This window comes from Lepidochelys kempii, chromosome 14 (genome assembly GCF_965140265.1).
Source record: "Lepidochelys kempii isolate rLepKem1 chromosome 14, rLepKem1.hap2, whole genome shotgun sequence".
NCBI lineage: Eukaryota > Metazoa > Chordata > Testudines > Cheloniidae > Lepidochelys > Lepidochelys kempii.
The window spans coordinates 25,296,411-25,319,112 of NC_133269.1; the positions used below are offsets into that span (position 1 = coordinate 25,296,411).

Genomic DNA, 22,702 nt, shown 5'->3' on the forward strand with positions numbered 1-22,702 from the left:
AATATAAAGCATTTGATGAAAAATTATTTTCAGTCTTTGGTGAAATACTTCTCCTTGTCCCTACCCACAACCCCCCGTCCAGTCCAGTCTTCCTTGTGTTATTTTTTTTAAAAAAATCATATTGCATTTATTTTGCACTCCCCAAAATTTTGAGCCTTCAAGGTGCTGCCGATGTTCGTACTGCCAGTGAGGTTCCACTGCAGAAGCTGTTGGAGGAAAGTCGGGTAATTAACTACATGTATTAACGTAAGATAATTTATCCATTAAGCAATTTATCACAGACTTTAAAGAGACATATAGACAATGACTTTATTGTACCCAAGATTCATCTAACTGTTAATATTCCCTTTTGATCTGTAAATCAATAGCTATAATGATAGACAGGAACTGTCTGTTTACATGGCAAACATTTAACAAGCTATAATTAAACACATACAATTAGTATCATCTTTCTCTAACAATACAGGTTTGCATTTCAAAGTTCTAGCCTATCTACCATGGAGTGGCCCTAATTACCATTCACATATTCTTCTAACATGTCTCTAATGGTTGAATCTGGGTCAATTAGCCTGCAGGATGCTTAATCCTTTCTGATCATGTGTCACACTTTGTATAAGATTCATAGAAATTATATAAAGTGGTAGCAATAATAATTTCCATGATTATATTTTAATTAGATAACTTTACACCATCCTATTCAGAGACCTACACCCAGGCACTCCTCCCTACCTCTTTAGCACAAGGAAAATAAGGTGAAAATACAGCAAAGATAATCCTAAAGGCTCAGACATACCAGAATTCATAATCTCAAACAGACTTCATAAACTGTACATAGACAGATTTCCCAAATTGTCACAACAACATCTAAAGTTACAAATATACTGAGTGTGTCTCAGCTGATTTGGGTGACAGTGAATGATTCTGGACTCGGTGAAGTGGGGAATTTAACCATTCATTCCCAGGTGTTTTAAAAATGCAGAAGTTTTTTAAACAAAGAGTAGCTGTGTGACACTGCACCCTATATGCTTCACAGTGATATTATTAGGATATGATTATGGCATAATATTGATGTATTTTATGCAAGATAGGACATGTGAGATATCACTGAAAAGGTTATGGTTTACTGAATATGATTATCCTATTCCTCTGCTTGTATCATTTTTGTGACTGAAGTTAGGAATATTGACTATATATCTGAATGACAAATGTGTTTAAACCTGGGGAATGCCCATTAGTCAGAATGCACTCAGTCTAGATGGCTCACTGGGGAGGGCCATTAGAGAAACAATAGGCCTTAGAAGAAGTTTATCTCCCACCGGGGTGACACCTGGAATTGGGATACCACTGAGCCCCCCTGACCCACCAGCCTGGGCTCCCTTTACACTGGACTACTGTGACCACCACCGATACAGGTAGGGACACACCCAGCTGCAGTACATACAGATCAGTGATCAGCTCTGCATGGGGAGGCTACAGCTAAGGAACTGCCCAACTGCTCAAGTGCACATCCCCCTCTGGAGTATAAACCCAGATTATATCGACTCGTACTGCACAGAGATCTGTACAGCACAAGCTCATGAAATTTGCCCCCACCCTCAATATGGAGAAGGATATGCAACAGCTTTCTGCCCCAAGTTATGTTTCCCACACACTGGTTTTAGACAAAGCAAAAATAAGTTTATTAATGACAAAAAATAGATTTTAAGGGATTATAAGGGATAGTAAACAGATCAAAGCAGATTACCTAGCAAACAAACAAAACATGCAAACTAAGCTTAATATACTAAAAAGACTGGATATGAGTAGCAAATCCTCACCCTAAATGATGATTCAAGCAGGCTGCAGTGATTCTTAAGGGGCCAGCTGTACTTGCTTACAGCTTAAAAAACCCAGGTGTTCCTTTCACAGGCTAAAAATCCCTTTAGCCTGGGTCCAGCACTTCCCCACAGTTCAATCCTTGCTCCACAGGTGATTCCCAGAGTCTCTTTGGGGCAGGGAGTCAGTGAAGAACCAAGATGATGTAACTCCCCTGCCTTAAATAGCTTTTGCATATAGCAGGAACCTTTTGTCTCAAAGCTTAGTGCTCATGCCAGTCAGTGGAAAAAAGTTGGTATTCCAAGATGGAGTCCAATACCAGGTGACCTGATTACATGTCCCTGTAGTGTCACAGCAACCATGAGTCAGAGGCTGTTTGTAGCGTCCTTAGGAAGCTCCCCCACACCCTACCCCAGACCTTCCTGGTGGGAGATAAACTTCTTCTAAGGCCTATTGTTTTCTCTAATGGCCCTTCCCAGCCAGTCATCTAGACTGGGTGCATTCTGCCTAATGGGCATTCCCCAGATGTAAACACATTTGTCATAAAGATATATAGTCACTGTTCCGACGTTCAGATACAAAAATGATACATGCATACAGATAGGATAATTATATTCAGTAAATCATAACCTTTTCAATGATATCTTACATGACCTACCTTGCATAAAATACATCAGAATTATGTCATAATCTTATACTAATATCACTGTGACGAATATGGGGTGCAGTGTCACAAGCTGAACTCCACTAACACACGCTTGCAACTGTTGCTTTTTTCAAATAATAGTTTAGTCAGAGAGACACAAAATGTCTCCCAAAGTACTATCTAGAACGAAATCCTGAAAATACAGAACAAGGTGATAGAGACAGAAATGTAGGTATAACCCATACCCTATCCATGCAGTGCTCCATCCCTGTCTAGTGGCTGGGCCACATATAAAGGGGGATGAGGTTGCTGTGGTCTTGGGCCCTGTAGCTCAAGTAGTAGTGGCTCAGGCTTGGAGATTCAGAGGCCCTAGATTCAATCCCTGCAGCTGACAACACACTCAGGAGCATGGTGCAATATAGGCATAGTAGAAATCAGAGGCTTCCCCACCCTTGGTACTGAGAATGTGGGTCAGGACAGAGTGGAAGCCAGTGTTAGTGATTACTCAGTGACAGTCACCCCTGTACAGAAGACTGGCCCAGGGACTGCTTAAGTCTCACATCAGGCCTTTGGCCCATGGTCTCAAGCTGCTGTTGTTTAACTGTTCGTGTGTCTAGTGGGCTTCTGCTGACAGTGATCACAATCAGGCAGCTGGGTCAAGTGGGAGGGCTGGTATTCTCTAAGGAAATAGACTATCTAGTGGGGAGAATCAGCCAGGCTTCTGTCAAGCTTCTCCTCGTTTCTTCCATCCCATAGACACTTCAGGGGCCATACCTTCTGGCATTGCTGCAATATTTTTACTACTGACTTCATATCTCTTCCACAAGGGCATTTCAGCCTTACATTTTTGTGACTGTATCAGACAGAGAGGGAGTGTTTGGGTTGTGTTTCTGTGTAGTTGCCCCCTTAGCCAAGATAGATTCAAAGGCATCTCTGTTGTGCCCCACTTGCCTTGCTCACCTTGAGACTGCTTTGACTGGCCTGTGAGCAGTTTTGCTCTTTCAATCATTTGAAGATGAAAAGAGGCTTCCACTAGATGAAGCTTTTCTCCCCCCACCCCTACTGTTCTCTTTAATATGCTCTCGTTCAGCCTCAGTGAGAATAAGAGGCTGGACAAACCAGTGTTTTGTATTGTCCTTAACATATTCTCAGGTGTGCAGCCTTCACAAAGCAATTCACTGACAAGCTTTTGCCATCCAAGAAAGCTAGGGAAAGGGACATAGCAAAGGACTGATATTCCTGCATGCACTTCTCAGCCCTTGCTTCCCGGACAGCTAATCTCTGTCCCATGCAGTTGCAGGAGAGGTTCATTTTGATTAACCTGTCTGTTCTGCATGGACAAAGATTGCACAGGCATTCACCTCAATGTCTGTGGACACAGTCACCACCCCACACACACACACTCTTGCAGCATGTTGAGAGCTAGTGAAATGCTGCCTTCCACGGCAGATGTGACTGCATGTCAGGGGTGCTGAATGTGTTCATTCTGGGGTGAAGATTGCTGACAAGTCCTGGGGGGTTGGGAGCCCACTGGCCTGGTTGTGTTGGGTGTTTCTGGACACGCTGTAGCATAGTCACTGAAAGCCTTGCAGTGAAAGGCATGCAGAGGAGACAATTTACTGATCCTTAATCCTGGCCTTTAAACAGTCCCCCAGCCCATTGACACAAGACTTACATTGAAATCTGCTGTTAGCTTTGAGAGGGCACGGTGTGCAATAAGACTAGATGCTCCCTTATTCACACCTCTGCGATATGTATTAACATAAGGCCACCATGGCAGTATGCAAGCAGGCCAGTGTTCGAGAGCCAAAGACATTGCATAGGTCTAAACAAGTGGTCATATTTCCCCAGGATTAGGGCGAAGGTAAGATCCAGAAGGTGCCACAAAAACTGCTTCCTTTGAATAATTGTGGGATTGTTTCTTCAGGCTGTAACCTAGTTTTAGCAGGTGGTTCTGCTTGCTCAGAGTCAGGTATTGTGGTGGTACCAATGAGTCAGACAGAGATCTCAAGGCCAGTGTACCTCCACTCCAAGCCTTATGTGGCTTAAAATCCAACAAAAGGGAGGGGATGTGCTGAGTCCCCATTTCTGTAACAGATCATCTAAGACAGAAGAACAACAGGCAGACCAGTGCACTTTTCATGGAACAAACTGCAGCACACAGAGCGGAATGGTTTGTATGTCAGTCTCTGTTTCCCTGAGCTTCTCAGAGACTTTGGGATGGACCTCATATTTCTGCACTGATGTCCAGTTCCCTTAGGAAACTAAACACCAAACAGAAAGTACAGTGTCCCACAAGAGCACCCCATGCCCCTCAGAGTGAGTTCGCAGCTGAATTTACAAAAAAAAAAAAGGTTTTTTGAAAAAATACAGAGAGGGCGACTCTGATTGAAACCAGCATCCACAGAACATTCATGGCCAGTCACTGACAAACAACAAAATCACTTTAATAAATATAAAATATAATATAATATATAATATAAAAGTCAGAATGATACTGTTGAAAGGAAACATCTCAACCTTCGAAGTGAAATGTTTCTAAGGGTATGTCAGGGTTCCCTCCCCAATCTGAACTCTAGGGTACAGATGTGGGGACCCACATGAAAGACCCCCTAAGCTTATTTCTACCAGCTTAGGTTAAAACTTCCCCAAGGCACAAACTCTTTGCCCTTGGAGGGTACACTGCCACCACCAAGTGATTTAACAAAGAATCAGGGACAAGACCACTTGGAGTTCCTATTCCCCCAAAATATCCCCCCAAGCCCTTACACCTCCTTTCCTGGGGAGGCTTGAGAATAATATCCTAATCAATCGGTTACAAAGTGATCACTGACCCAAACCACTGGGTCTTAGGATACTAGAGAATTCAGTCAGGTTCTTAAAATAAATTAATTAAAGAAAAGTTAAAATAATCACCTCTGTAAAATTAGGATGGTAAGTACTTTGCAGAATAACAAAAGACTCAAAACCACAGAGGATTTCCCCTCTAAGCAAAACTTAAAGTTACAAAAAACAGGGATAAACCTCCCTCTTAGCACAGGGAAAATTCACAAGCTAAAACAAAAGATAATCTAACGCATTTCTTTCCTATTACTTACTATTTCTGCAATTAGTTCAGATATTAGTTCAGAAATAGCTTAGGGAGATGTATTTTTCCCTGCCCTGTTTCCTGGCTGGCTCCGAGAGACACAGACAAAAAACCTTTCCCCACAGATTTGAAAGTATCTTCTCCCCTTATTGGTCCTTTTGGTCAGGTGCCCATTAGGTTATCTGAGCTTTTTAACCCTTTACTGGTAAAATAGGAATTAACTCTTTACAGGGTAAAGATGGATTTTATGCTACCCTTAGCTGTATGTTTATGACACACACCCCCACCCAAATCATAGGCAGGGCTGGACAGCCTACTCCACACTGGCTATAATTTCTTCCTGGAGCTCTAGGAGAAAACCGAATTAATAAGACACATGCACCTGTAGACATGCTACTGATTATGTAAAAGCTAACAATATTTTCCACATTTCAAGGACGATTTTAACCAGTTGATTCTGGGAAACGTTCATGGGAGAGTGCATCAGCCACTTTGTTAGAAGCTCCTGAAATGTGTTGTATTTCAAAATCAAAATCTTGGAGAGCTAAACTCCATCGAAGGAGTTTTTTGTTGTTGTCCTTGACGGTATGAAGCCACTTTAGCACAGCATGGTCGGTTTGAGGGTGGAAATGCCGTCCCCAAACGTATGGGCGTAGCTTCTCCAGCGCATATACAATAGCGTAACATTCCTTTTTGCTGAGTGACCAGTGGCTTTCCCGCTCAGACAGTTTTTTGCTGAGAAACATGACAGGATGGAATTCCTGATCCGGTCCTTCCTGCATTAAAACTGCTCCCACACCACGCTCAGACACATCTGTGGTTACTAGGAACGGTTTGTCAAAGTCTGGGGCCTTTAGCACAGGGTCAGATATGAGCGTCACTTTAAGCTGGTGAAAGGCCTTCTGACACGCTGCAGTCCACTGAACTGCATTTGGCTGTTTCTTTTTGGTTAGGTCTGTCAGTGGGGCGGCGATTTGGCTGTAGTGCGGTACATATCCCCTGTAATATCCAGCCAAGCCTAAGAAGGATTGGACCTGTTTCTTTGACTCTGGGACAGGCCACTTTTGGATAGCATCCACTTTGGCCTGTAGGGGGTTGATAGTTCCTTGACCCATCTGGTGTCCAAGGTAAGTCACTCTGTTTAGGCCTATTTGACACTTTTTAGCCTTAACAGTTAGTCCTGCCTCCCTGATGCGCTCGAAGACTTTTTGTAGATGTTCCAGGTGTTCTGCCCATGAATCAGAAAAGATGGCCACATCATCAAGGTAGGTGACTGCAGATTCTCCCAATCCCACTAGGAGACCATCTACAAGTTTTTGGAAGGTGGCAGGTGCATTTCGCAGCCCGAAAAGGAGCACATTAAATTCATACAGCACTGCATGGGTGATGAAGGCTGACCTTTTCTTGGCGGGTTCATCTAGCGGTACTTGCCAGTACCCCTTGGTTAAGTCTAAGGTAGAGATGAACTGGGCACGTCCCAGTTTCTCCAATAGTTCATCTGTGCGTGGCACTGGATAGTTGTCTGGATGAGTTACAGCATTTAGCTTACGGTAGTCCATGCAAAAACGTATCTCCCCATCTGGTTTGGGAACTAGAACCACTGGAGATGCCCATGCACTGTCAGAGGGGCAGATTACACCCATATATCCTGGATCTCCCATTCTATAGCAGTTTTAGCTTAAGGAGACACCCGGTAAGGTTGGGCTCTAATTGGGTGAGCATTACCTGTGTCAATGGAGTGATATGCTAGTTCGGTTCGTCCTGGGGCGGCTGAGAACATCAGCGCGAAGCTGGCGCACAGCTCCTGGATCTGATGTCGTTGCATACGTCCAAGGGTCTTGGAGAGGTTCACCTCTTCTACACCACCATCACTTTTCCCTTCATAATAGACATCTTCAGGCCACTCAGCGTCATCTCCTCCCTGAGCTGTAAACTGACAAACCTTTAAATCTCTGGAATAAAAGGGCTTTAGAGGATTAACATGGTACACCTTAGGCTTTAGGGTTGAGGTGGGGGATGCTATGAGAAAGTTAACAGCTCCCAGGTGCTCTTGGACCATGAATAGCCCTTCCCACGATGCTTCCATCTTATGGGTCTGGAGCGCCTTCAAGACCATAACCTGGTCCCCTACTTTGAAGGAACGCTCTCTGGCATGTTCATCATACCAGGCTTTTTGCTCTTCCTGAGCATCTTGTAGGTTTTCTCTAGCAAGAGCTAAAGAGGTTCAGAGGGTGTTTTGTAGGTAGGTTACAAAGTCCAGAATGTTAGTTCCTGGATAAGGCGTAAACCCCTCCCATTGCTGCTTCACCGACTGTAATGGCCCCTTAACATCGCGGCCATACACAAGTTCAAATGGTGAAAATCCTAAACTGAGATGTGGTACAAAAAGCAACTGCTGTAATACTAGGTCTCAATCGTTGGAATGCTCATTTACGAATTTACATACCATGGCCCCCAAAGTTCCATTAAACTTCTCCACCAGGCCATTTGTTTGATGTTGGTAAGGGGTGGCAACCAAGTGGTTCGCCCCATGAGCTTCCCACAGGCTTTTCATGGTCCCGGCCAGGAAATTAGTTCCCGAATCTGTAAGGATGTCGGAGGGCCAACCTACCCTGGCAAAAATGTCTGTTAATGCCTGGCACACACTCTTAGCCCTAGTGTTTCTTAGAGCTACTGCTTCCGGCCATCGGGTGGTAAAATCCACGAAAGTCAGTATGTATTGCTTTTCTCTGGGTGTCTTTTTTGGGAAAGGACCCAGAATATCCACAGCTACTCGCTGAAAGGGAATCTCAGTGATGGGGAGTGGCTGGAGGGGGGCTTTGACCTGGTCTTGGGGTTTTCCCACTCTTTGGCACACCTCACAAGACCGGACATAGGTAGAAACATCCTTGCCCATTCCCTCCCAGTGGAAGGACTTCCCCAAATGGTCTTTGGTCCTGTTCACCCCAGCATGGCCACTAGGATGATCATGGGCTAAGCTCAAGAGCTTGACCTGGTACTTAGTTGGAACTACCAACTGTCTCTGAGAGTGCCAGTCTTCCTGGTGTCCACCAGAAAGAGTTTCCTTGTATAAAAGTCCTCTTTCTACAACAAACCTGGATTGATTAGAAGAGCTGAGAGGCGGTGGGTTGCTCCGTGCCGCCGTCCAAGCTCTCTGGAGGCTTTCATTTGCTTCCTGTTTGGCCTGGAACTGTTCCCTTGATGCTGGAGACATCAGTTCCTCATTGTATTATGGACCTGGGCTTGGTCCCTCTGGAAGTGATGCAGGTGATGGGGCTGTTTCCGTTGATGGTGAACCGCTCTCCGCTGGTGCACTGTGTGGTATTTCAGGCTCTGGCTGAGCCTCTTGTGTAGGGTTATGGGCTGCTGCTGCCAGTGCAGGCTCAGTGGTCCCCTCTGGTATTGGAGCTATAGACGGGTTTGCAAGCACTGGACTCAGTGCTGGCAATGGTTCTGGTGCTGGTTGCTTCACCAGTTCCGGTTCTGGGACTGGCTTTGGCTGGGTCTCTGGGACTGGATCCACTACAGCTGTTGCAGTGGTTGGCAGGGGATCTGGTTCCACCACCTCCCTCTGGGTTTCTGGTAACACAGATGGGACCTGGTGGAAGTCTCAGGAATAGAGCTAGGTGTGACAGCTTGCTTAGCCTGGCTGTGGGTGACCATTCGCACCCTCTTGGCTAGCTTCACATGATTGGCCAAGTCTTCCCCCAGCAGCATGGGAATGGGATAATCATCAGAGACTACAAAAGTCCACATTCCTGACCAGCCCTTGTACTGGACAGGCAACTCGGCTGTAGGCAAGTTACAAGATTTTGACATGAAGGGTTGAATCATCACTTGGGCCTCCTGGCTGATGAATTTGGGGTCCACTAAGGATTGATAGATAGCTGACACCTGCGCTCCAGTGTCCCTCCACGCTGTAACTTTCTTCCCACCTACACTCACAGTTTCCCTTCACTCTGAGGGCACCTGAAAGGCATCCGGGCCTGAGGACCTTTGGTGTGACTCTGGTGTAATGAACTGCAGTCTGTTGGGGTTCTTGGGGCAGTTGGCCTTCACATGTCCCAGCTCATTACATTTAAAACATCACCCAGCTGACTGGTCACTGGGGCAAGGTTGGTTGCTGGATACGGGTGTGGTGGGACGATAAGGTGTTTGGGGTTTTCCTTGGAATGTAGGTGGGGCCTTGGGTTGCCCCCGGTCACAGGGTTTTGTTTTGAGTTGCTGATATTCGCTCCAACTGCAACCAGTTTTTTTCTTTTCTGCCACCTCTACCCATATGGCTCCAATCTCCCCCCACCTCAGTTACAGTTTTGGGTTTCCTATCTAGGATGTACCTTTCTATTTCCTCTGGAACACCCTCTAGGAACTGCTCCATTTGCATTAGGAAGGGCAACTCCTCCAGAGATTTAACACTTGCTCCCGATATCCAGGCATCCCAATTTTTCACAATGTGTTAGGCGTGTCAGGTAAATGACACGTCTGGTTTCCACCTTAGGGCTCTGAACCGCCGATGGGCATGCTCGGGTGTTAGCCTCATCCTGATCCTGGCCTTTTTTTAAAAAAGTTCATAACTGTTCATGTTTTCCTTTGGCATTTCAGCTGCCACCTCTGCTAAGGATCCACTGAGCTGCGACCTCAGCTCTACCAGGTACTGGTCTGTAGAGATGCTGTACTCAAGGCAGGCCCTTTCAAAATTTTCTAAGAAGGCCTCGGTATCTTCTCCTGCCTTGTAGGTGGGGAACTTTCTAGGATGGGAAGTGGTATCAGGAGAAGGATTGCTAGGGTTGTCTGGTACATTCTGCTTAGCCCTTGCCCTCTCTAACTCCAGTTCATGCTTCTGGGCCTCCCTCTGGGCCTCCATAGCTCTCTCGTGGGAAGCCTCCATCCTGGCTTTTTCTGCCTCCATCCTGGCTTTTTCTGCCTCCATAGCTCTCTTGTGGGCAGCCTCTTTGTTTTTCTTTTCTCTTTCAGCAGCTTCTTTTTCGAGTTGTTTTAATTCAATCAGTCTTATGTTCCTTTTCTTTCTCACCAGCTTCGAAGCTGGCTAATTCCAATTTCTTTTGGACGTCACTGTCTGTCATCCTAGCCTTTTTGTGTTTAATCTAACCTAACCCGAGAGCTAGAAAGAAAGAAAAAAACCTGCTTGTGAGTTTCCTGGCTGTAGCTAACACCTTTGTTAAAAAAAACTTAACACTTCTGCCTCCAGGCAAAGAGAGAGAAAAGAAAAAAGACTTCCTGCTTTCCCCAAGCAGCTAAAAGAAGGAAAAAAATTCCTAAGGTGTTTGCTTCTGATTCAAAATGATTTCTGGTTCAAAATAATCTCTGGTTCAAAATGATCCTATCGTGCTGCCATCATGTCAGGGTTCCCTCCCCACTCTGAACTCTAGGGTACAGATGTGGGGACCCACATGAAAGACCCCCTAAGCTTATTTCTACCATCTTAGGTTAAACCTTCCCCAAGGCACAAACTCTTTGCCCTTGGAGGCTGCCACCGCCAAGTGATTTAACAAAGGATCAGGGACAGGACCACTTGGAGTTCCTGTTCCCCCAAAATATCCCCCCAAGCCCTTATATCCCCTTTCCTGGGGAGGCTTGAGAATAATATCCTAATCAATTGGTTACAAAGTGATCACCGACCCAAACCCCTGAGTGTTAGGATAATAGAGAATTCAGTCAGGTTCTTAAAAGAAACAGAACTTTAATTAAAGACAAGGTAAAAGAATCACCTCTGTAAAATCAGGATGGTAAGTACTTTACAGAATAACAAAAGACTCAAAACCACAGAGGATTTCCCCTCTAAGCAAAACTTAAAGTTACAAAAACAGGGATAAATCTCCCTCTTAGCACAGGGAAAATTCACAAGCTAAAACAAAAGATAATCTAACGCATTTCTTTCCTATTACTTACTATTTCTGCAATACTAGATGCTTAGTTCAGATATAGCTTAGGGAGATGTATTTTTCCCTGCCCTGTTTCCTGGCTAGCTCCGAGAGACACAGACAAAAAACCTTCCCCCACAGATTTGAAAGTATCTTCTCCCCTTATTGGTCCTTTTGGTCAGGTGCCCATTAGGTTATCTGAGCTTCTTAACTCTTTACTGGTAAAAGAGGAATTAACCCTTTACAGGGTAAAGAGGGATTTTATGCTACCCTTAGCTGTATGTTTATGACAAGGGGTTTCAATGTTTCTGAAACAAAATTTTTATTATTTTTATTTCAAGCTCAATTAGGAAATTTCAGCTTTTTGTTCTAATTTGGGACAAAAGAAAATGTCTAAATGTCAGAATTTCCCACAGACTGGAAATTTTGTTTTCCAACCAGCTCGAATTCTCAGTGACCTGGTAATACTACAAATCACACGATATTTTGACATGGACTCAGCACATGGGGTTCATTGTGTGACATGTTAAAATTGTGATATAGCACACAGTAACTCATGTATGAACTGATGTCCCCACTGTCCCTGTATGGCTGTGTGTGTATACACATGATGTACGCTGTATCCATGTGTAATACATACATATTCACACAGTGCAAATAGACCCTTGAGTTCCATGATTGATAACACAGTGCTATCGATGTCTATGGCAATGCCTAAATGTCTGAAGGATAAGACAAAAGTCCTGATGGGTCTCCATGTTTGTGCTGCCTCAGACATTATCTAGTGCACCAGGGGGCGTTGTTCCAGAGCGCTGTTCTCTGTACACCATCCCTGCTCTCCCTCCTGTGACCACACCCTCGGCTGTTCCTAACACTGTTTCCCCTTCTTTTCCCCTCCCAGCTGACAAAGAAGCTGATGAATATTACATGAAGAGGAGACACCTTCCTGATCTGGCAGCACGAGGGACCCTCCCTCTCAATGTCATCCAAATGTCTCAGAAACAGACCAACCACAGAGAACGGCCCCGCCGACCCATACGGGCTATGTCCCAGGACAGGGTGCTGTCCCCTGAGAGGGTCCTGCCCGAGGAGTTCAGCATGTCCTATGAACGGATCCTCTCTGATGAACAGCTTTTGTCTGCAGAGCGCCTCCATTCCCAAGACCCCCTGCTCTCTCCGGAGCGCACAGGTTTTGCAGACCAGTCCATGTCGCGCGCATTGTCACACACAGATGTCTTTGTTTCTACGCCTGTCTTGGATCGCTACAGGATGACAAAGATGCACTCCCATCCCAGTGCCTCAAATAACTTGTACAATACCTTATGTATGAACCAAACTTCCGCCAAGCGCCAAGCATTCGCCTCCCGACGGCACAACACAGTGGAACAACTGCATTATATCCCAGGACACCACCACCATTACCGCACAGCAAGCAAAACAGAGGTGACTGTTTAATATGACACTGTGCATTGTGGATAATCAGTAAGGACTGGTGTGACCCCAGGACCCCAAACTGCAGTGGCCTTACAGGCCAAGATAACCTCTAACTGAGTGTCCGAAAAGACTTTTCTGACAGTCACATCTGCATTGTTTTTAAAACCATTTTCATATTGTTGACATAAGAAGAAAAAATGGGCAATTGGAGAGAATCCCCAACATGCGCCAGTTTCTGTCAAAGAAAGCCATAGCAGCAGGCAGCACCTTCCAAGGGCTTATCTGCTGTAACTCACTTGTTTTTATGAATTTAGGATTTTTAAACTTCAAATTGCGCCAAGTCTCACAGAGCCCACGGTATGTTTGCAGCATCCTAGCCTGGCAGGGTGGGGCCCTGTCACCATCTCTCACACCAGCCTTTTTGGCCAGTACTGAATTTTTCAGTGACTACTTATATTGCCCTTGACTGCTAATAGTCACAGTCAAGCATTAGATGCTAGGATGTCCCCCAAGTAGCTGTTGTTCTTCCTGATTTAAAAGTCAAAGCTTACTAGAGGACTGTCAGATCTAGTGACACAGTTAGCCTAGCTGATAAATGAAGTCTTGTTTATATTAAATATACTCATAAAACAGAAATATAATAGTGCCTACAACTTGCCTGCTCTCTCAGTGTAGGAAGTAGTGGGATTGACGTGTCAATAAGCACAATTATGCTGAAATGCTCGTTAGGACCTTTCTGCACTCATCCTAATTTCTGCAGTCTGTAAATAGAAAATGGGTGGGATTTCATTGGTTCAGCTTCTTGCCAACGTGGTGCCAGAGGCACCAAAACTCACCCATCATTACATTGCTAAAAAGCACTTTGGGTGAAACACTGGCTCTGTTGAAATAGTAAAACTCCCATTGACTTCACTGGAGCCATGATTTCACCATCCTATTAACATCTCATCCCAGTCCAATTCCTCACCTCTGTTTCTGAGCCTAATTATTCCTCTCAGCGACAACTGAGGACTCACCATTTCAGAGGAATGGCAAACCCTCTGCTAAATCTGTTTGAACAGATACAGACAGAAAAGTTTGTCTATTAACCCAAAACTAGATGGATATTTTCCAGTCATCGTCTGAGCAGACAGTTACATTTCATGTGCATAAATTATATATCCAACATATTTATACTAAATGGGCATGTTGTATATCTGATGTATAATGCTAATTAGATACAGAGTATTTGTAAATTCCTTCAAAAATAGACTCATGGGTCCAAAATTTGTGAGGTGTTTTGTATTTCAGTCTGTACTTACGTTCTGTAGAACTAATTCAAACTGGGACATACCTCTGTGCACTGAGAGGAATCTCAGAGCTTGCGAAAGGCAGGTCAGCATCCCACTCCAAGTGATGGCATCCGTGGCCATGTTAATGACCCTTCAACAGTTGCTCATTATGTCGCATATTCAGTTCCCATCACATAAGCATATGTTGTTTTCCCAACTGGCAGAATGGAGCCCCCTGCCTGGATAAGATCATGAATGACTTCAGATTTTAAATACACATAATTGCTAATTTAACTGGCCCATCTCTTTGCCCCTCCCCCCATACCTCATAAATGGCCCCTCCTCTCTTACCCTGTAACAGCTGTCTTTGCACCTCCCCCACACTCCCCTTAAATGGCCCCTCTCTGCCCCTCCCCCACAGACCCTGTAACTGGTCTCTTTCCTATTCATTTTAACTAGCCCCACATACTCAGTAACTGCTGCTCCTCCTCATAACCCTCATACCCCTTAAATGCCCCCTACTTATATCCTATAACTAGCTGGTTTTGCCCCTCCCCCACACTCCCCTTAAATGGCCCCTCTCCTACTCACTTTAACTAGTCCCTTTCTCTGCCCCTCCACCACATACCCTGTAACTGGCCCCTCCCCCACACTCCCCTTAGCGAGTCTCTCCCCTCCCCCCCCCCACTTATCTCACCCCTCCTAACGCTGCTTTGGCTCCCACCCTGCAGAGCGGCATATGGTGTGAGATGCTCCCAGGCTCTGTCTGGGCTCCAATCCCAGCCCCGGGCTAATTCTGAGGCACTCTGGGTCCCGTGGTGCCAGGCTGGCAGTGGGAAGGTGTTCTCCTTGGGTAGGCTGTTAAAGGCAGACCTTAGTGAGGAGCCTGTTCCCATTTGACATTAATCATGCTGCAATGCTCAAGGGCCCTGGCATTGCCTGCCCCAATCTGGGCTGTGCTTGACCCAGTCTCTAGGTCCCAGGGCTCAGTACGTTGGGAAGGGAGTCAAGTGACAAGGAGTACAGGGCTTTGTTTGACAGAAACTGTGCTGGGATGGAACAACCAAGGGTCACCCTGGTCTAGGTGCCTGTATTATGTTCCCTCAGGGCTAAAACCTCCCTGGGCCGTGTCCTCTCCCTGCTTGTATAGCGTTCTGCCATGGCCCCCTCAGGGGACAGAAGAACAGCCACTCTGAGCAGCTCCTCGCTCCTTTCTCTCCACTGACGCTCCCCTCCCACCTCCTCAGCCCAGTCCCAGCCCCTCAGATGTGGACACTTCTCAGAAACAGCCATGCCCCTGAGCTTTCACCCCGATTCCCCATGTCTTGAGGGCGAGGGCTAATTCCGAACTGAATGGAGCTGTTTGCAGCTGCCGCCATCTTTGATAGGGAGGCGCTGACCACAGAGTCTGTGGAGCTCTGCGTTATGGACCAGGATGTAGGCAGTCTGGCCTAGTGGTCAGAGCAAGAATCAGGACTAGTGGGTGGAGAAGGTATCCAGGTTGGGGAAATGGGACGAGAGTCAGCACGAGAGTCAATGGCCAGTTACCAGAGTCAGGGATTGAAGCTGAAGGTCAGAGCCAAGGTTAGATTCCAAATGTCTGAGCCAAGGGTAAAGCCAGAGTCAGAAGGGAGCCAAGGGAAGGAGCCAGGGAAGGAGCCAAGAATGGTAACTGATGATTGGCGGTGAGGCACAAGGGTAGGAACTGGAGGAGAGGCAAGAATCAAGCACAGAACAGAAGCATGGTGGGAACAGGAGCAAAGGCAGCCATGAGGCAGGAGTGGAGCAGGAATAGGGTTGGGTGCAGGAGGCAGGCACAAGTAGGGGCCAATGCAGCCACAACAGGAAATCGCCTTGCTGCTCAGACAAACTTCCTGTTCCTCCTCCTGCCTTAAATAGCATGGTTTGACCAATCAGTGGAGCCCGGCGATCCACCAATCAAGGTGCCCATGGTGGTGCCTTGGCTGAGGCTATATAGTCCTACTAGCTTCTTGGCCCATCAGGTTTTGGTAGACATTGGGTAGAAGACATGATACAGCAGCTGTCTGGGAAATCCCAGGACTTGCTTCAAGACACAGGACATCACACCCTGACTCCCTTCTCACTCCAGTGTAAACCAGGAGCCATTCCACTGTAAACAGAGTGTGAGAGGAAATACAGGCCTGGTTTCCAGCAATCTGTAGGGAGAAGCAGGGCTCAGTGTGGGACACTCAGACACAGGGTTAGGACACTCATCTCTCTTCTTCTATGGCCAAGCACAGCTCTCTGGATGGCTCTTTTCCCACGAGCTCCATTCTTTGCTTCCATTTTCAGTTCATGAGTTAAGGAGCTACTGGAGTAGGTGTAGCTACCAAACCTCTTCTCCTTCACAGATGCTGTGTTGTGCTCCAGGCCATTTGATTGCAGAGCTTCATCTGTTCTGTTTCACAAAGGTTGCAGGCCCTCTGCCTGTCCTACTTCGGCAATAATCTTCCAAAGAAATTCTGGCCCCTCTCTCCCTGTCTCTTTCACCCATGCAGCTGGGTGAAGCTGATCTATCCCACAGGAGCAATCAACAGACGCTTCAATGCACACTCTCTTCAGGGAAGCAGTCACCATCAAAGCAAGGTTTGGCAGTTTCTCTTGAGAATGCTTCTTGCACTGGATAATGCATATCTCTTCTGGACACCGCTCTGTTGTGTGACTTGCCTTGTGTGGCATGATAGGCAGGTAACTAGCACAGCAATGTTCAGCACAAGCCACTGTTTGATTGGACTGAGTTCCTCCTTGTCCCTCTTTCTGAGGGCTTGTCACTCAGAGGCTGCATGGTCTGGGGCTGGGAGTCACAATGACGCTGGTGGACTAGTCCCAGCTTTGCCAGTGACTGGCAGTGCGACCTCCCCGTGCTTTGTTCAGCTCCCCTTTAGCCAAATGAGAAGAATAATAATACGGGAGTGTGGTGGGGTTAATTCAGTAATGTCTACAAAGTGCGTTGAGAGCTGCCGAGTACAATGCAGAAGAGCAAAGTATTATAATTAGTAGTAGCATTGTTATTTGCTGGTTGGAAGATGATGTGCTACATTACTGTGTCTGGACTGGCAAGAGTCCACATATGGTCACCCTATTCAGAGGGAGAATGTGCTGGGTGGGACAGCTTCACAGAATAACCCACTGGTTTACTTCTGTCCTGTAACTTGTCCATTTTCTCTCTAGCCAGCTGCAGTCCCCATGGCAGCTCTCACACGCTTCAACTTCCCTGCTCCATCCTGCCCAGGTCTGAGCCACCTTCTGACCCTCTCCTCAGGACGAAAGCAGAGTGCAGTCCAGATTCCTCAGTACAATAGATCTGACTTATGATGAATCTTACCCGTCCTAGCCATGGGTGGCCATAAGCATCTGCAGAGTGCCAAGTTCCCAAAATGCATGTGGGGAGGAGAAAAGGGTATGCATAGTATGCCCCGGTTTATAGCATTTCCTACAAGCTGGTATTGACTTTGCATGCCCCGGGCAGTATTATACAACAGTGAGTTGCACTGGGGAACCCCGGAATTCAGACTGACCCTGTAACAATCTTGTCTCCTGAGATCTATAGACACAGTCTTTGAAATATGGAAACTATTTTTAATGAACCACATGTCACATTAAAACTTCATCAGAGCTGATGAAAATGTTTTCAGATATGTTTTAAAGGCACCAAATTGTGTTTTAATGAAAAATGACCATATTGTCCAACGTTTTAATGTTCCTTTTTTAAACGACACTCTGATTCAGGGGTGTGGAGAAGCGTGAGGTGGGAAATGGTAACTGAGATACAAGATATCCTTTCCTTGCCCAGAGTTAATTTCTACTTACTGCTCTGCTTTCCTGACCACACGCAATGACAGGCCCATGAAGCTGGGCTTCACAGCTGCAGATACATAGTATTATATCAAAACAGTCCACATCCGAAATGTGCAACATGATGGGATTCGGGCGCTAACTCTATACAAGCAGAATCATCCCAGGGAAAAGGGAGACAGTTCCCAGCAGTTGGGAAAAGTTCTGCATAACAAACAAAGGTTCATGAAACAGGGTAACATTTAACTGTAGAGGAAGTATATGTTCTAATTTGTGACTGATTAGCCATTTTCAGTTTATGTAGCAGAGGACTAGCTCGTTTTAGCTTTAGTTTCAGATTTATTCTACAGAGTTGGAAGGAGGAACTACACTGAAAGCTGGTTAATACATGTAGATTTCATGTGCTGGGGAGGTAAAACTATGGGAAAGTTTTGAAAAGTTGGATTAAATATTTTCATTAAAAAAAGTGTTGTTAGCAATAATTGTGTCCGGCTGTTTCTTAGAAAATAGCCATTTGTATGTTGTTTGTTCACAAGCTGATCATAAAGGTGTAATTAGCAGGCTGTCTTTAGCTGGTTTAGGCTTACAACTGACATATCCTTGTTAGTTCTAAATCTGACTGTCTAAAAAAAAAAAATCTACATTTGACCCGCTGAAAGCCCATAGGCTAGAACAGAGATGGGATTATTCTGTTCCAATATATTTATGTAAATCTGAAAGTGATCTACTATCTCAATAGTTAGAGAAATGACATTTTGTGTCTCTTGTGTGCTCTTCATTATGTGTGAAAATTCTCACTGTTGGTGCCATTCACGACAGCAGTGAAATGTGAGAGCCAAGACATTCTGAAGTTCTGCCCATGTGCTTTGTAATAGCTTCTTACAACCTTCATTCCGTAAATCGGTTAGAAATTTTGTAGCAAGAATTTTTTGGCTCTAAGAAAGACATTTCTTACTGTAATATTTTTAGTTTGGGGGACAATATTTCCTAAGGGGGGTTAGGTGGACATTTTTGTGCTTTAGCCCAATTTATGGATTCCGTGTTTATTATACAGTAGTACTGATGAGAAAGTACATTTGTATCTGTAACTTTGCACAGACTCTTGGTTAACCATTAAATAAGCTTCAAGATGAGCAGTATTTGACTGTTTTTCTCTGTATTATTCTTGTTGTTATACTTACCAGTAAAAGCACATTCTATATGTACTGTAAACAAAAATATTATCAGTTTAGTAAAATTTAGAGGTCTTAAGGATTTTTCCACTTTTGTCAGTAACAAATATTTATGGATTCCAAAATAAAGCAATTTAAACATATCAATTGTTTCCTTTTTTTATATCTTGGGGTGGGGGGGAATCAAAGGCCATTCTGTTGGCAGCTTTTGCAACCTTTGTCAGCAGAGTTTGAAAGGAGCATATCTCTATTTCTGTCTGTGTGCTTAAGATGAATACTATGAGGTCTGGAGAGTCTTTATTTTTTATGTATTTATTTATTGCTTTTCATCATCATGCTAGGAAATAGAAAGGAGATACAAAGTCATGCCATTTGCTGTAGAAATTCTATCCTAGATTAAATCATTTACCATTTATAAGACTATTTTTAAAATTTGTCCCATTTAATTTAGTATTAGAAAAGGGTGCTCTATTTTGTATTCAGAGTTTTACCTCTGCCCATTCACCACAACACTCTAGTACACTGCAAGTGAACTGTGTGACAAAGCTCCGAGCCTGCGCTTGGTTGGTGGGTCCTGCGCTTCCGGGCAGGTTCAGTGGCCTCAGAAGCTTGCTAAGGCCGTCAATGTGACCTCCCTTTCTCAGGGTAGTGGCAAGGGTCACAGCCTATCGAGCTACTTTAATCACAGGCCAGTATGGGAGGTGGAAAGGGGGAATACCCCACAGTCTCTGTTGATCCCTTGACCTAGTAGGTGCAGTTCGGCCTCCTGCCTGGACCGAGGCCTGCTTCCCCTCTCAAGGGTATCTATGTAGAGCATGGGGGGCGGTGGGAAGGGACCCGGGCCCACCCTATACTCCTGGTTCCAGCCCAGGGACCCTAATGGTAGCAGCTGTTGGCAGCTTCCCCATCGCCACTGGAACTGCTTTGATTCCCTAGACCACTTCCGAGTGGTCCCCCTTTTCTAGCTTCACCCTTCACACTTTTTCAGGCTTCAGCAATGCTTCCTCTCCTCTAGCTCCTTTCACCGGGGCTTTTCTGAGGGAACTGGAAGGAGAGCTTTTAAACAATATGAGTGGGACCTTTATTGGTTCCAGCTGTCTCCATTAGCCTAATGGCCTTAACTGGTTAATTGGCATCAGGTGTCCCAATTGGCCTGGAGAAGCCCCTGTTTGGCTATCCAGGGAACAGGGACCCGCTCATCCTGAGACTGATACACCTGCCTTCCCCCACTCTCTTATTGCCTTCTGGTCTGAGGCCGTCACAACTGTTACACAAATTCTACACCTCTTGTATTCTTCACTAGGTTATTAGTAGAACTTTGCATATAACATGTGTTCACACAACCAAAATTCCACAAATATTCATTTGTGGTTTTAGTCAAATTTGCTTTGGCAGCCTTTGTGACAGGTTTGTCGTCATTCTCTGCAAATAGAATGTTCACAAAAACAGAGAATCTCCAGTGAATATCAGAAAATAGTCATGGAAACAAATTTTGAATTCATAAGGGCTTGTTTACATGAACATTTAGTTCAAGGCAAGCTGGGGTGTAGAATTACCCTGCACCAACCTGCCATGCACAGAGGCGTGGTCCACACTAAGAGTTTAGGTCCGTATAAGTATGTCATTCATGGGCGTGAAAAATCCACACCCTTGAGCAACACATTTAACTGACCTAGCCCCCAGTGTAGACAGTGCTAGGTTGGCAGGAGAATTCTCCTGTTGACCTAGCTGCCACCTCTCAGGGAGGTGCAGTACCTATGCCAATGGGAGAACCCCTCCCATTAGCACAGGTAGCATCTTCACTGAAGCTACAGCTGTGCCGGTGCATCATTTTTAGTGAAGCTAAGCCCTGAGTGTCTACATGGACCTTCCTGAAGCACACTAACAGTTCCTTAGTGCACTTGGATCTACCCCACTATGAAATGGGAGTGGATCAAAGAGGAACTATTAGGGCATGTCAGCAGGATCCACCTGGACAGTTAGTGCACAGCAGGCTGGCGTGGAGTAGATTCACATCCCAGCCTGCTGCAAACTAAATGTTCATGTAGACACATGTTCCCATTCACAGTGGGAATCTGAACCAAAGTGTCAGGCTCCTCCGGTCAAGAACAAGAAACACACAACATGGTCTGTTTGCCCAAGGGAAACTGACTAGCACAGCTTGAATTCGGCTGTAGGAGCCTTACAGAGAAGTGGTTGGAAGGCTGGTCTGGTGAACAGAGCACTGGCCAGGGATACAAGAGACAGGGTGGGAGGTAAAATTTTCAAAAGTGTCTAAGGCCTGGTGTCTACACCAGGTGTCTACGCTACATGGTTAGGTTGGCATAAGCTGCCTTACACTGATCTAGCTGCGGAAGTGTCATCACTTAAATTTGCTCCTGCTGACATAAGTGTCTCTCTACGCTGATTTAGTAACACACCTCCTTGGGTGGCGTATGTAATTAGGTTGATGCAGTGTCAGTGCAGACACTGCATTGCTTACGTTGACTTCCTGTCTTTCAGGAACCATCCCACAATGTCCCATGCTGACAGTACAATCAATACAAGTGCTTCTGGTGAGGAGATGAATTGCTGACACAAGGAGCCAACTGTGCGCCCACAAAAGCAATGTAATAACTGTGGTGGCTAATGTAAGTTAGGGTGACATAATTTTAGTGTGGACATGGCCTGAGTGACTTGGAAGCCTTAGTCCCACTGACTTTCACTTTTGAAAATGGGACATAGGCACTGTGACGGGTTCGGTCACAGAGACTTCCCTCAAGACCATCACTTGATGAGCTGGGAACAACCCTCCTGCCAAAACAGCTGCCCCTCCACTCCTATTTTGCTGAGTTAGACACTCCAGTCAGCTCCAGCACAGACCCACGCCTCTCTGCAGTTCCCTGAAACTGAGATGCACTCAGTCCAGGGGCTTCTCAGTTAACAGGGACTTTCCCAGCACCCAGTTTTCAGCCTTTCTGGGAACCTGAACCCCAAATAAATCCTTTTACTCTGTATAAAGCTTATATAGGGTAAATTCATAAATTGTCCACCCTCTATAACACTGATAGAGAGATATGCACAGCTGTTTGCTTCCCCGGGTATTAATCATTTATTCTGGGTATATTAATAAACAAAAGTGACTGTATTAAGTGTAAAAAGTAGGATTTAAGTGGTTTCAAGTAATAACAGACAGAAAAAAGTAAGTCACCAAGCAAAATAAAGCAAAAACATGCAAGTCTAAGCCTAATAAATTAAGAAACTGATTACAGATAATATCTCACCCTCAGAGATGTTCCAATAAGCTTCTTTCACAGACTAGAGTTCTTCCCAGTCTGGGCCCAATCCTTTCCCCTGGTACAGTCCTTGTTAGTTCCAGCAGACATCTTAGGTGGTAAGCAGGGATTTTCTAATGACGAGCAGTCGCTATTTTCCTGCTCCACCCCCTTTTATAGCTTTGGCACAAGGTGGGAATCTTTTTTATCTCTGGGTCCCCACCCCTCCTTCTAAATAGTCAGATCAGACCCCTAGTCTCCATTCCCTATGGGCTGGCCCACACCTTCACAGGAAGGCTCTCAAGTAACTAAGGCCATTTACAA

The 22,702-nt window shown here is 45.4% G+C and overlaps 1 protein-coding gene across 1 annotated transcript in view; it reads left to right on the top strand.

The window, feature by feature from the left end:
* Positions 1 to 16,496, top strand: part of SHISA6 (shisa family member 6) — a 392,736-nt gene extending 376,240 nt beyond the window's left edge. Inside the window, exon 6 of the mRNA XM_073310637.1 lies at positions 12,333 to 16,496. Within this exon, the coding sequence (XP_073166738.1) occupies positions 12,333 to 12,886 (554 nt within the window). The 3' untranslated portion in view covers positions 12,887 to 16,496. The remainder of the gene's footprint in view (positions 1 to 12,332) is intronic.
* Positions 16,497 to 22,702: the final 6,206 nt, after the last annotated feature.